The sequence below is a fragment of the Perca fluviatilis genome, chromosome 4, assembly GCF_010015445.1.
Source record: "Perca fluviatilis chromosome 4, GENO_Pfluv_1.0, whole genome shotgun sequence".
Classification (NCBI taxonomy): Eukaryota; Metazoa; Chordata; class Actinopteri; order Perciformes; family Percidae; genus Perca; species Perca fluviatilis.
The window spans coordinates 14637985-14651571 of NC_053115.1; the positions used below are offsets into that span (position 1 = coordinate 14637985).

General features: G+C 41.5%; 1 protein-coding gene across 1 annotated transcript; it reads left to right on the forward strand.

Moving 5' to 3' along the window:
* The first annotated feature begins 413 nt into the window (after positions 1 to 413).
* timeless (timeless circadian clock) lies at positions 414 to 12450 on the forward strand. The gene is made up of 30 exons (XM_039799098.1): positions 414 to 550; positions 1497 to 1608; positions 1753 to 1906; positions 2123 to 2237; positions 2359 to 2421; positions 2522 to 2623; positions 2744 to 2899; positions 2981 to 3114; positions 3777 to 3864; positions 3971 to 4147; positions 4479 to 4696; positions 4782 to 4885; positions 5132 to 5301; positions 5384 to 5509; positions 5640 to 5791; positions 5877 to 5974; positions 6072 to 6192; positions 6768 to 6969; positions 7075 to 7214; positions 7411 to 7490; positions 7582 to 7705; positions 7804 to 7886; positions 8038 to 8192; positions 8382 to 8610; positions 8862 to 8930; positions 9646 to 9764; positions 9996 to 10227; positions 11323 to 11374; positions 11492 to 11556; positions 11794 to 12450. The coding sequence occupies exons 2-30, from the start codon at positions 1527 to 1529 to the stop codon at positions 11922 to 11924; spliced, it is 3741 nt and encodes a 1246-aa protein (XP_039655032.1). The 5' UTR covers positions 414 to 550; positions 1497 to 1526; the 3' UTR covers positions 11925 to 12450.
* Positions 12451 to 13587: the final 1137 nt, after the last annotated feature.

Sequence of the window (13587 nt, forward strand, 5' to 3'; positions counted from 1 at the left end):
AAGTACTATTACAGACTATACAGTCTATGGCATTGACTAAATATTTATTAGGTAAATAACTTAAGTACCCTTCATGCTGTTAACATCATGGTTAACATACAAGGAGCTTTGTAAACAGGAACTCCTTCTTTCTGGCGTTCTTTTGCCCGACGTACAACCTCTCAGGCGACCGTTTAGCGTAAACTGCAAGTATATTCCACTACATTCTCAAAGTTTGGCACATATAAACGTCAACCATGGATCGGGTCGTAATTATATCTTCTTGCCTCAACCTGGCACCGGCAATTCATTGATTTAAGTTAGTTTTGGAGTTTGTTTGGTAGGTAAACCTAGAAAGGGGCTGCCTGTAATTCTGAACTCAGGGCAAAACATGTATCCGCACGTACGACATTCTACATCCGCTTTCTGGGTTTTCGCTCGCTGTCTTGGCGCGAGACTTGTGAAATATCAGACTGAAAACAACCCTAATAACTGATGGAAAGCTATTAATTTTATACTCCAGCGGCTTCTGAACACGGAACCTGTCGAGGAACAGCGTTTAAACTATCTGGTAAATGAATCCGTGTTGTTGTTCTTTCTCTGAACCAAGATTCAAAAAGTTACTGGTCGACTAACGTTAACGTTAGACTGCTGTAAACTGCAGCTAACTGATAATATTAACATTAGCAATATGTGGAGGAGAACCGTCCTTTGTGGATTAGCTAGATAGATACCGTGGCTAATATAAACCCCTGAATAGTGTTCTAGCTACTTTATAATAACCGTCATAACTGGTGAATGAGATAATGTTAACGTTACCTTGCGTTGAGTTAGATTCTCCAACCAGTGGACCTCCTGGTTGGTTTCCAATGGGTTACTGTGAACATTTTAATACCTAAATAAATGTTGGTAAGCTCTAACGTTAGATAACTATACATAGAACCCACTAGTATTCACTCAATCAGTTAATAAGCAAACCTGAAAAAAGTTTGATGTCCTCTCTGCAAGTGACAGATGAGCCAGCTCGAAAAGTTTTAACTGCTTCTAAATGTAACATGTCATGCGCAGTATGAATCGTGCTGTGTAAATACAGTTTATTATTATGTGCAGGTTCACGAACATTAGCAAGTTTTGATTAGATTGATCTGGTCTAAAAGAATAATGGATGCTGAGGCGGAGAGGTGGTTATTGTAATTGATGGAGTATTAATTAGATTAATTTAGAAAAGGTGGTAGGACTAGATAAGCATGACATGATTCTTTTTTCCTACTGTTGATTAAACGAATTGTTAATTTGTGTTCTGCATATTCACACTTAGTTTTTATTTTTACACACACACACACACACACACACACACACACACTCACTCTCTCTCTCTCTGGAATAAATAGTTTAATTAATTAACACAAAATCTGAAGTTCATAGTAATCAGCTTTTTGAGATACTCTGTTGATCTTGATGTGTTGGTCTGTCTGTATCCTACTGTGTGGCTGATTAAACTAAACCGTCACCTTTAGGCAGTCTGATGGTGTGTGGACTTATTCAGGATGAATTGTGAGCTCTTGGCAACGTGCACTGCTCTCGGCTATCTGGAGGGAGACACCTATCACAAAGAAGCTGATTGCTTGGGTGAGTTTTTTTTTTTAAAGTTTTTTTAATACATATTCCTATACTTTTTTCTGCATCATCAGAGGGAAGGGGAATATATTGATGTTATGAATTAAGAACCGCAAAGCTCCTGTCCTTCTCTAACTGTTCTGTCTCTGCGTGCAGAGAGTGTGAAAGACTTGATCAGGTATTTACGCCATGAAGATGACACTCGGGACGTCCGCCAGCAGCTGGGTGCAGGCCAGATTGTACAGAATGACCTTCTGCCCATTATCATCCAGCATGGACAAGACAAAGCCTTATTTGATGCCTGCATCAGGTATAAACCCTAACTTGAATCATCTCTCTTGAACTTGAAATGTATGCTCATGAATATTTATAACATGAGAGTCATAGGATCTTATAAAGTGGATTATTGATACACCAATGCCAATATTGTGATACATTATTGCCATGCTGGTACCACCTATTGTTTTATTAAACATGTATTAAACATGTCATTAGATTTACTGACTCTTCTCTGTTTTTTCCTCAGGCTCATGGTCAACCTTACTCAGCCTGCAATGCTTTGCTTTGGTAAAGTCCCTGATGACCCAGTGTTTAGACATCACTTTTTGCAAGTGACGTCTCATTTACAAGCTTGTAAAGAGGTATTACAATCTCATTATAACAATAATAAGTTATGCCATTACTCTAATAACTGTAATTCACTTTTAAAATTTACCGTATATAACAGTAAGTACTTTTTGTGTCTTCTGCTTTTGTTTCCAGGCATTTGCCAGTGAAGCGGTGTTTGGCATTTTAAGTGAGACATTATACACGCTTCTACAACTGGTGAGTGTTTCACTGGTAAAAAAAAAACCTGCTTCCCACATGTTTCTGTTTATCCACGTGTTTCTTCCTGTCTGCCTTGACTCAACTCCTTCTCTTTCAGGACTGGGAGCAGAGACAGGAGGAGGATAACCTGCTGATAGAGAGGATCCTGCTGCTGGTCAGAAATGTGCTTCATGTACCTGCCGACCCATGTGAAGAGAAGGTCTGACTTGAACGTGAATACCAATGTGATCATATAAGAGGCAGAGCTAAAGTTACAATATTTTAGACTTTACCCTTCATCCCACCTGTACTTCTTCCCTAATCTGTGCTTCTCCTGTAGAAAGTGGACGATGATGCCAGCATCCATGATAGGCTGCTGTGGGCCATTCACATGAGCGGTTTCGATGACCTGATCAAGTTCCTGGCGTCGGCCCAGAGTGAGCAGCAGTGGAGTATGCATGTGTTGGAAATAATCTCCCTGATGTTCAGAGACCAGGTTAGACAGAAGAACCTTTTTAGATGAACACATATAGGTTTCCAGCTGTTCTGTGTTTGAGCTCTTGTTCTCTCCCTACAGACGCCGGAAGCTTTGGTGAGTGCCGGTCAGGCTCGTACAGCAGAAGAGAAGCACAGAGACACTCAGGAGCTGGAGGCACTGAGGGAGAAGGAGCTCGCAGCCAAACGCTCCCGCACATTACAAAGAGGAACCAGGTAAAATCAAGTTTATATACAGTCACCACATTATTTATTCCATCCAGAGCCAAAATGTGTTTTATTTTCCAACTTGGCCTGAAAAATCCCCTGCATGTTAGTTACAGAAATCATTGGTTTGTGTCCTAAAATGTGTACTTATATGTATATGTTTGAAGTAATTCTGAGCATGCTCTGTTGCGACTGGGTGTGGTATTGTCTTCCCTTTGTGTCCCCAGTGATGCTTGGCACCTTGCATCCTGTCCATTTATGCTCTTTTGTATCTAATATAATACACAACCAAATATATCATATTATAAATATAACCTATTGTTTCTCTTTTAAACACACACACTGTTACATATCAAACAGCAGCCTTTATTTTGACCTGTACTCGGCGCTTTTTCTAATTAAATGTAACTTTGGGTTTCCTCTTCCTGATGGAGCATCTGGAGCACACTGAAATAAAAGTATAGTTATCTCTTCTTCTGTCTGTCATTCACAAACACGCACTTACACACTTGATTTTCCTCACTGTGGGTCTGCAAGGCTGCTACTGCCAATGTCTGGCTCTCTGTGCAATAAATGGCCCATGTTAGTCTTAGCTCTGTAATCTAATCAACTTGCTTTATGGTCAGTAACACACAGTAATGTGTGTGTGTGTGACAATGTTATTCTTTCAGACACTCTCGCTTTGGAGGGTCCTATGTTGTTCAAGGCCTCAAGTCGATTGGGGACAAAGATGTGATTTATCACAGAAATGTTCATAATGTGAGTAGTGAACTCCTGCAGTGATACCAAGCAATCTTGGTGCAGTGATGCTTGTATGTATTGAATATGAATTTGGTTGTTTTTTTTTGTGTTTTTTTTTTTTAAGTTCAAAAACTATACTCATGACATGGGCAAAGCAGTGAGACGTGTTCCCAAGAGAAATCGACAGGCTCGGGAATGTAAGGACAAACGTCGCTCGGCCTTAAATGTTCGACTCTTCCTGCGAGAGTTTTGTGTGGACTTCTTGGAGAACTGCTACAATCGCCTCATGTACCTTGTTAAGGTCAGCTGCTGTAACATTAGTGACTTATTTTTTGCAGTATAGACTCCCAGACCCAATACAACAATCACCCTTTTTGTGTCTTGTTTAGTAGTATACAAATGGAAAATAGGACAGTTAAAAGTTAAAATTCGAATACCTTTTTATAAAACTATGTTGCGTTAAAATCCTTTTGAAAGAAGATGTCTGATATGTTTATGTGCAATAGGTGACTCATGAGTAATTCTTTCTAAAGTTTCTGTCTACATTTGTGGACCAATTTTGTAAAAGTTTCACTAGGCTTGTTGTAGGTACAATAGTCTCATTACTTTGTATTTCCTTGTCTCCTCTACAGGAAAGTCTAATTCGAGAGCAAAGTCAGCAACATGACGAGACGTACTACCTCTGGGCGCTCAGCTTTTTCATGGCCTTCAACCGTGGCAACGGTTTTCGTGCTGACTTAGTTTCTGAGACCATGTCCATCCGTGCTTTTCATTATATTGAGCGCAACATCACCAACTACTACGAGATGATGCTCACAGACCGCAAGGAGGCCACATCCTGGTCACGCAGGTAAGACAATCATCAGGAAGCAGGTTAACAGAAAAATTTCAAATCTGTGTGTTGGTCCCAGACTTATATCACTTGTTCTTTCTAGGATGCACCTGGCACTAAAGGCATATCAGGAGCTGCTGCTAACTGTAAATGAGATGGACCGCTCACAGGATGAAAGCATCTGTCAGAGTAGCAGCGTAATTAAAAGTAAGGTGCTAACAGCTGTTGTTGACAAAGAGTTCTCTTTTCAGTTTCAAGATTTGAATTTTAGCTTTTTTTTTTTTTTTTTTCTGTGTAATGAAGTTCAAGCAGAGTGTGTACATTGCTGCATAAGGCATCTAGTATATGGATATGCTACACAGTTTTAAATCTTGTTCTAAATCTGAAATATGGAAAAGGGTTTGCCTGTCATTGTAGTCCTAGTTGCCTCATCTATTTACCCTCACTTTCTAGGCAACATATTTTACCTGATGGAATACAGGGAGATTTTCCTGACCCTACTGAGGAAGTATGATGAAACCAGACAGCCTCACTCCTACCTCAAAGACTTGGTGGAGTCAACACATCTCTTCTTGCGCATGTTAGAGCGCTACTGCAAAGGTCGCAATAGCTTGATGGTTCAGGTATGTTCTTGTGCTAAATTTGAAGGGTGTGTAAATTCTTGCTTTTAGTACCTGCTTGAAATATTAATATTTAACTCTGCAGAAAAAGAGGGTGAAGCGAAAAAAGTCTCGAGGTCAAAAAAAGCCCTCAGCTGCAGAAACTAGTCCAGAGGCTTTGGCAGAGACCTGGAAGGTTGTGGAGGAAGAGCTGAAGGCTTCAGGGTTTCAGGTCAGTTTGAGAATCAACCTCTAGGGGGAGCAGAGGGCTCCCAACATCAATGAAAGTTTTTTTCTGGTCCACAGTGAAAAGGGCCAGATTTACCGACACTGAATACCACCTTTTTGTCTGCTGTGTGCAGTTGTCAGAGTCTTTAACTGAAAGCATTGTGCCATTTGATGCCACATCTGACACTCCTCTTGAGGAGCAGCGCACTGACGCCATGGTGCGGGTGCAGGATGCCCTGCTGATTCGACTGGGACCAGAAGCACTGGGGCTGCTGCGTGCTGCCAGGTCAGTGAGACTCGGCCATCGCCCCCTCAGACTAATCACACATGTTTAGCTATTAAAGTATTTACCATCTTCTTGGCATTTCCAGGGAGGTGTGGCCAGAGGGAGATGTGTTCGGTTCAGCTGATGTGGAACCTGAGGAGGAACTGGAACTCCTGAAGCAGATCCTGCATGCCAACCTGCCAAGTAAGTTTTTTTTATTTTTATTTTTTTATATATATGTATATGAGCCTTCTGTATCACAGCATCTATGCAGCATTCAAGCCTTGCCTTTTGATTTCAGGGTCATCTCCTCCTGAGCCTGCCGCGGAGGAGGATGATGATGCAGCAGAGTTAGAAGAGGAAGAGTTGCAGTCGGTCCAGGTTTTCGAAAAAGAGTTCAACTTTCTAGACTTTATCAAGAGGTGAGGAAACCAGTTATAGTAACAATAGTCTTGCATTGCCAGACTTTCTTTCACAGCGCTGCGGAGGAGGGTCTGGCTAATCCACACAGAATTCCGGGATGGGAGAGAAACGTACTCTGGTTTATTGGCATTTCTTTAAACCACTCACAGTCGCCATGGGCGGTGCCAAGCGCCACACAGAGCCCTGGTGCCGCTAGAAAACAGCCTCGGGAAGGAACTTGTTTTGGTGGAATGTGTGTACGTTCAAAGGTTGTTTTAGTAGTGCAACAGAAAACTCTGATTGGACAGATAGTCTAGCTAGTTGTCTGGATTGACCCTGCAGAGATCTGAGGAGCAGTTAACCATAGTCCTCATAAATAGACCAGAGTTTAAAATTCCAGCACAAAGAAAGCATAAGGTAACGGACATCCGGCCGAAAAGAAAGACACAGCAAAATTTCCGGCGGCAACGGAGCAATCCTGGAAGTGGAAGGTCGTGGATATAGACTATAGTAACAATAACCTGCCGCTGCATGCCAAAAAGTATTGTTGTGACCTTCCTGATGGGGCATGTTACCCTTCTCTTACCCCTCACAGGTTTTCCAACCCCAGTGTAGTGCGTCCATACCTCCTCTTATTAAAATCATACTCCAAAAACACACCTCACACAAACCACTGCATCGCTCGAATGCTGCATCGCTTGGCTGTCGACCTCAAAATGGACGCCCAGCTTTTCCAGCTGTCAGTCTTCAACCTTTTCAACAAGATCCTGAGTGACCCCGCTGCAGCTGCTTACAAGGTACATGACATGAGAAAACCTTTCTTTAGTGTTGTCAAGCTAGCTGTTTGTGTTATAACGTCAAGTATAAGACACAAGAGCTTACTTTTATTTTCTCCTTCACAGGAACTGGTGACCTTTGCCAAGTTTGTTCTGAACCGTTTCTTTTCACTGGCAGCACAAAACAACAAGGCATATGTTGAACTGCTGTTCTGGAAAAATGTGGGAGCCGTGCGTGAGATGACTGAAGGCTACAGCAAAGACGGGTTGGTGCTTGTTTTTGCGCATCTACCATTTTGTGTCGTGTTAAGCTGACCTTTGTTGCCAAGTTACAGGTAAAAGACGCGTTTGTCCAAGATTGTAGGACATTTATTGAAACGTGGCATTTACACTTATTACAAAGTAGCAAAGTCTTGGGTTCTGCTTTTGTAACGTTGCGTCTCGTTGTCCTTAATATGTCAGAGAGGGAAAGAAACCAACATGGACTGAAGAGGAGGAAGAGGAGTTGCGCAACCTCTATGAGGAGCACCGTCATTCTGAAGGTCTGTTTGTTGTGTTATAAGTTACAAGATGCATTTTGCACACTATGTACTTGTCTAGATTCTTCCGTTGACTGTTGATTCTTGTGTTTAGCGCCAGATATAGTGGAGACTCTGCTGCCATTACTCAGCGACAGCACCCGCACTCGGCGCCAGGTAGTGACGCAGCTGGTGCATATGGGTCTGGTGGACAATGCTAAAGAACTGAAGAAACAGAAGTATGTACTCCAGACAGAATGAGTAATGTGTTAGTGCAGTAATGCAGTGAGGAATAGATTGCAGAATGGCTCAATACACTGCAATTCTCTTCCCAAAGGAAAGGTACCCGGATTGTTCTTTGGACTGAGGAGCAGGAGGAGGAGCTGCAGATGCTCTACGAGGAGTACAAAGACTCTGATGGTACCGGACACCATGATATCATTTTGTAGTGCATGAGCGGAAAATGAAGTAGCCTTTACCTCTGTCCTCATTTCCAGTACAACAGCAGTCTCAGGAATACTTCATGCTTTGTGTGGTGACTCTCTTTAGTGATAAAACTGTGTTTTCACAGATGTGCTGGGTAACATCATGAAGAAGCTCACAGCCAAGCGCTCCCGTGCGCGCGTGGTGGACAAGCTGCTCAGTATGGGCTTGGTGTCCGAGAGACGAGAGCTTTATAAGAAGAGGAGTCGCAGTGCTAAAGGGACGAGCTCTGGAAAAGGAATGGTAAAGTTATTTTAGATGTACTTCTTAATAAGACTATGAACCCGATTAAGAATTTTGGGGGGGGGGGGAGTTAATTATGCATGTAATACAAAAATAAATATGCTTCATAAAAGAATCACATGTATGAGAAGTTATAGAAGTTTAAGAAATGGTGTTTCTACGATAAAGGGCCCTCTTTCTCTGCCGCAGACTGAAGACGAGTTCCTAGAAGGACTAACACAAGGGTTCACAGATGATCCTGGCGACAGAGATGATGAAGATGAGGAAGAGGATGAGTCTGAAGAGAGGGAGGAAGAGGAAGAGGAAGAGCAAGAAAGGGAAACATCACAAAATGGAAGAAGGAGTAGCCAAAGCCTGCACTCCACAGTAGAGAGGAGACCTGATCTAGGCACCATGGTGTATGCTCTACAACAGGAAGGTGAGGCAAAGGCTTTCTTTAGTTGGCTGGATATATTTCATGTGATAATGTGTGTTAAGTAGCCTAGAAATCTAGACGCACCCTTTCGGCAGCAAATGTAATTTGCAGCCAGGGGCCAACATTTTGATGTGGGTCTGGCTTGTCAGGCTATGTGTTAAGTCCATATTTAGTAAACCTTTAAGACTACAGGAATACATTATTCTTCTATTCATTTTGGGATTAGTTTCATGCTGTTGTTTTTTTTATAACAGGCATGTCTGAACCCTTGTTGTGGCTAAAGAATTGTCTAAACAGAACAGCAAATGACCGTCAACAAGATGGTAAGTGCAACTGTCCAATTTAAAAAAATAAATAATATCAATTTTGCATGTTATTTATGTACTCTATAGAGTGTTGCAGGGATGAATTATTTTTGTAGTCGACCTGGAAGTTTGCATCACCCAACAAAAATGGAATTGGGGACCCATTTGATATTGGATCATAGCAGAAAACAAGCTCTGTTGCAAACAAACGATGATACTTACACGTTTCTTACAAGTAATCTTCACTTATGGTCGCCAGAAAGAAAAAAGCTAATGTTAGGCTTTAAACGAACCACATCCTGGTCGCATGCACCACCACCTTCCAACTGATTTTAGGTGTTCGGGGTGATGACGCTTGTAGTCTCCGTTATCATTAGCTATTTATTAGCACCTGCCTTTTTGAAGACGCGTACAAGCTTCAGAGTTCACAAGTGCGGTATTTACTGGTGTATTTTATGTTGTAGAACAAAACATTAAAATCTCTCAGGCTTGTGTTGACCACAGACCTTATTTCAGGAGTGTAACCAAAAAAAACTAATTAAAAAGAAAAGCCTTTGACTTCGAGATGAGGGAACCAGAAGAGCAAAAATACTAACTCGTTACCAGGTGTTAGGACCTTGCTTCACTCTATTGCAAGTTGTTTTAGCTCTCACAAGTTACAGTATGTGCAAGAAAACCTATTGTGATTAGTGCTCTTTGGTCTGTTAATGAAATTGTTGTGGTCATTCACAAGGTTTCTCCCTGGATGTGCCACTTGTTCCTCTGAATGAGGCAAATGAAGAAGCCATGGACAACAAGAGCTTCCTGAGGCTGTTGCGCAAACTGGGAATTCGAGCACCTGCAAATGAACAGGTGTGGCTTTTCTGATACTTTACCACCAAATGAGTCATTTTACCTCATTCTAAGTAAATCACTTTGATCCGCTCTTTGTGCTTTCATTTGAGACTGTGTTGGAGTTCCTCAGTTTGATTGCAAAATAATCTAAACATGGATTTAAAAAATACCTAATGTGGAAAATAACTATACAGCTGATACTTTTACATACAAATTAATTTGAGTATTTTTTTACTGTTCGTTAACTAGGAGAACTTCTGGAGGATTCCAGCAAAGATCAGTGTATCCCAGCTCCGGAGTGCAGCTGCGGCTCTCAGTCCAAGAGAGGAGGAACCTAAAGGAGGCGAGGAACAGGACAGCTCCAGAAGTCCAACTGGAGAATCCCAGGAGACAGAGGAGGTCTCAGGGGAACAGAGAGCTCAGGCTCTGAGAGCTCTGCTGCTCACACGCAAGAGGAAACACCACTCCTCGGAGCATACAGGTATGTGTGCTGTACACTGGTGCTTCAGATTCTGCGCCTTGTCTCATATGACAGCAGTTAATTACAGCGCTGTCACGTAGGTAAGTGTTAAGTTACATGGCTTCTAGAATAGCCTGCTTTGGCTAATCTAGCAGCCATGAATGAGGTATTGCATATTTATAAATGGAAAAAGGAAATGTCTATGCTTCAATTTCTTTTTAATATAACAGAAATCTACTGCATCCACTTTGCAATGGCAACGTTCTCACAAGTGTAGTTTTACCCCCAATTTCCACCGGCTGTGGAACGTCTGCAGATCCGCTACAGAACGGCGGCCAAGTTAATAGGTTTCTTATTTCCATTAAAGTCAATGTGTGTAATTTCACTGACTGCAGAATGGCTGCGTTACGGCGATCCGCATCCCTCCGGAGGAGATACGCAGAGCTTCTATTTTTGCTGGGCGCCAAAGAGCTCCGCAGTAATTCAGCACAATTCAGATTGTGCAGGACAGGATGTCGAGCACAAAATAAAATACAGCGTGCTCACAGTAGATCATATTTCCCTGCACTACACCTTTTAAAACACAGCACAGAGCTGTTCCCCCTCTACTCCTCTGGATGGAAACTAACTGTTGTTGGTTTTGTGGTTCTATTCTACGTCTTCGCGAGATCTCGTGGGTCCTCTTGACTACAGCGGTCAGTCATGGCCGCAGCCGTGCCGCAACAAATCCGGACCTGGTGGGTATTGACGGACGGCGGAGCACGGAGCCGACACGCAGCCGTACCGCAGTTGGTGGAATTTCAGGGTTAGCCTGGAACTGGAGAAGCAGCAATGTAATTGTGATTGTAAATAACCTTTCACTCTCATTTTGCATCTCAAAATGTTGGATCTAATAAACTTAAAAATCAGCAACACATCAAGGTTAAAAAACAATAGTGAGAATCACACCTTATAATAAGATTCCTCCGGTATGCCAGTTTAAAAAAATTTTCAACTTCCTTATAAGCGACATGTGAAGATGCTGGCTCGAGGGGACACTGCATTACTGCTAATCAAAAATGAGTCAAGGACTGAGATGACTTTGTTCATGTTATGCAACTTTTTTGTTGTTTTTAGCTCCTGTGTCAGATTTCACTCCTACTGAGGATACAGACGGTACACATGAGAGGTGACTCATCATTGAATGTTTTTTTGTAAATCAGTTAAGCCAAACCACAGCTGAGAAATGTCTATTTTTAATTCTGAATTAAACTTAATTCTTAATCTATTCCTTTTCACATCCCAGGTCCCAGGAGACGATCTCGACTAAAAGAAGCAGAGTGTTGGACGATGATGATGAGGAGGAGAATGGTATTTCAATGTTATATATATAAAATTAGTGTTTTAATATGTTAGTTGAATGATAACTGGGCACCCAGCAAGAATACTTGGAAAACTAAAGGTTAAAAGTATGTTTTCACTCCTTATTTCATGTTAAGCTTAACATCTGTGCTACAGCAATCCGGCACCAATAAGGGGCCTCCGACAACAGTGGTTTAATCATGACTGAACTGCAGCATTTAGGCTCACACATTACTGTCTTTACAGAGGATGACTCCACCACTGCAATGGATATGCAAACCAGCGTTGATGCCGATTCAGACAGAGAGGATATCTCTGCTCCTGTGAAGCGTAGGCGGAAGATGGTCTTAATTGATGAAGAGGACGATGAGGATTAGTGACTTTCTTTAATGGACTGTAAAAACTGCAGACAGGGGAGACATAAAAGGCCTTCTCTTTGCTCGTGGGGGGAATACAGCCCTCTGGAGGTCTGCAGTCCAGCCAGCGGAAACTCTATTAATGGAATACCAAACAACCCAAAGAAACAGGCCCTTAGACCGGCCCCTGTGGATACATAGATCCCATTAAGCAATTTCATTTTGTCATCTCTTTAGTAGGCTTGATTGGTGCCTTCATGTAGTGTAGGTAAATAAATAAGTTCTGACAGTCTTTTATTTAGTTAGTCGTTCTTTTTCTCTTAGCATTCTCAGCATGGATATCATACAGATGTTGCTGTATGAGAAAGATTTAGATCACATAATGTTGTCTATAACTTTTGATCTGATTGATTTGAATGGTTTCACTGTTTTGATAAAATTATAGCTGCATTTGTACTTTTTGGTCATTTCCATTGCTTTGGGTTTTAGAGTAAAATTAATTTCTACTTTATTCATAATGATAATAATAAAAGCACTGTTGTCAAAATAGTGGCTCACTTGCAGCTTTTGTTTTGCCACTTTGTTGCACTGCATTATTTTAAACACTAGAGGGCACTTACATGTTGAACTATCACCTTTGTGAATTAGTTAAAGAATTATTTGAATTATGTAGAATATCTCATTTGTACTCTTGAATATATTGTATACCCCCTAAAATTTAGTTTTTGAACAAAACTTTAATTAGTACTGTACCTCTGTAGTGAGTGAGGACAGGCTGAATGAAAATGGGAACAGATTAAAATCTCAGTCTGCAAAGAAGACACAAACAAATGTCTTTTGATTGAGCTTTCTTCAACACAGGGATCATGTGTATGCACGGAGTCGCTGCCTGTAGTCGTCCACATTTTGCAGCTGTGTCGGAGGAGGGCTCTTGTCCCCACATCTGGACCATGTTAGTAACTTCCTGTCACATCATCTGCTCTACCCCCTAGGCAACAGAGCCACAAGCAGACCTGAGAGTCCACATATACTGCTCTGTGGTAAGCATGTGAGCACAGTGGTGGCTGGATGTAGTTTATAAAACAAAAGATTAAAGGTACATCACTTCCTTTGCGTAGACAACTGTCCCAGTATGTGTTAAAAACCAGGTTTGGACAGTCTGTATATTGAATATGCAGGGATAACTCATTGTTTTGTAACCAGAACATAAAAGCCTGGAGACTGCATTGCATAAATGTTTGCAACAGATGCATTATACAGTCATTAAATCATGCAAACTTTCAGTAAATGGAAGCCATGCTTTTGTTAAAAAATAAGACCTGATTTTTCATTTAAAAGCTGCAGAAAGTTACAGAAACCACTCTTGAGTTGTTTGAGTTGTTAAATTTTCCTCAGCAATTACATCTTAATTAACACTTCAAATATATTACCTGGGTTGAAAGTATGCATAAGAAAACGTATTTCAAGCATATCTAAACCTCAGAAACCTAGCCGCAGACTATTGTCGCTGCTTATCAACAAATGGGTCATTGATAGTCAAAGTTAAGGTTGTAGAAGGGCTTTAGTGATTCTCCTGCTGTATGTCACCTTGCAACCCAGTATCACGCCTACCTTGGGGCACAGTCTAATTTAGGCAAATTCTCAGGGAAATTTACTTGTCTGTTCAGCTGTGAGGGGTCAAGGA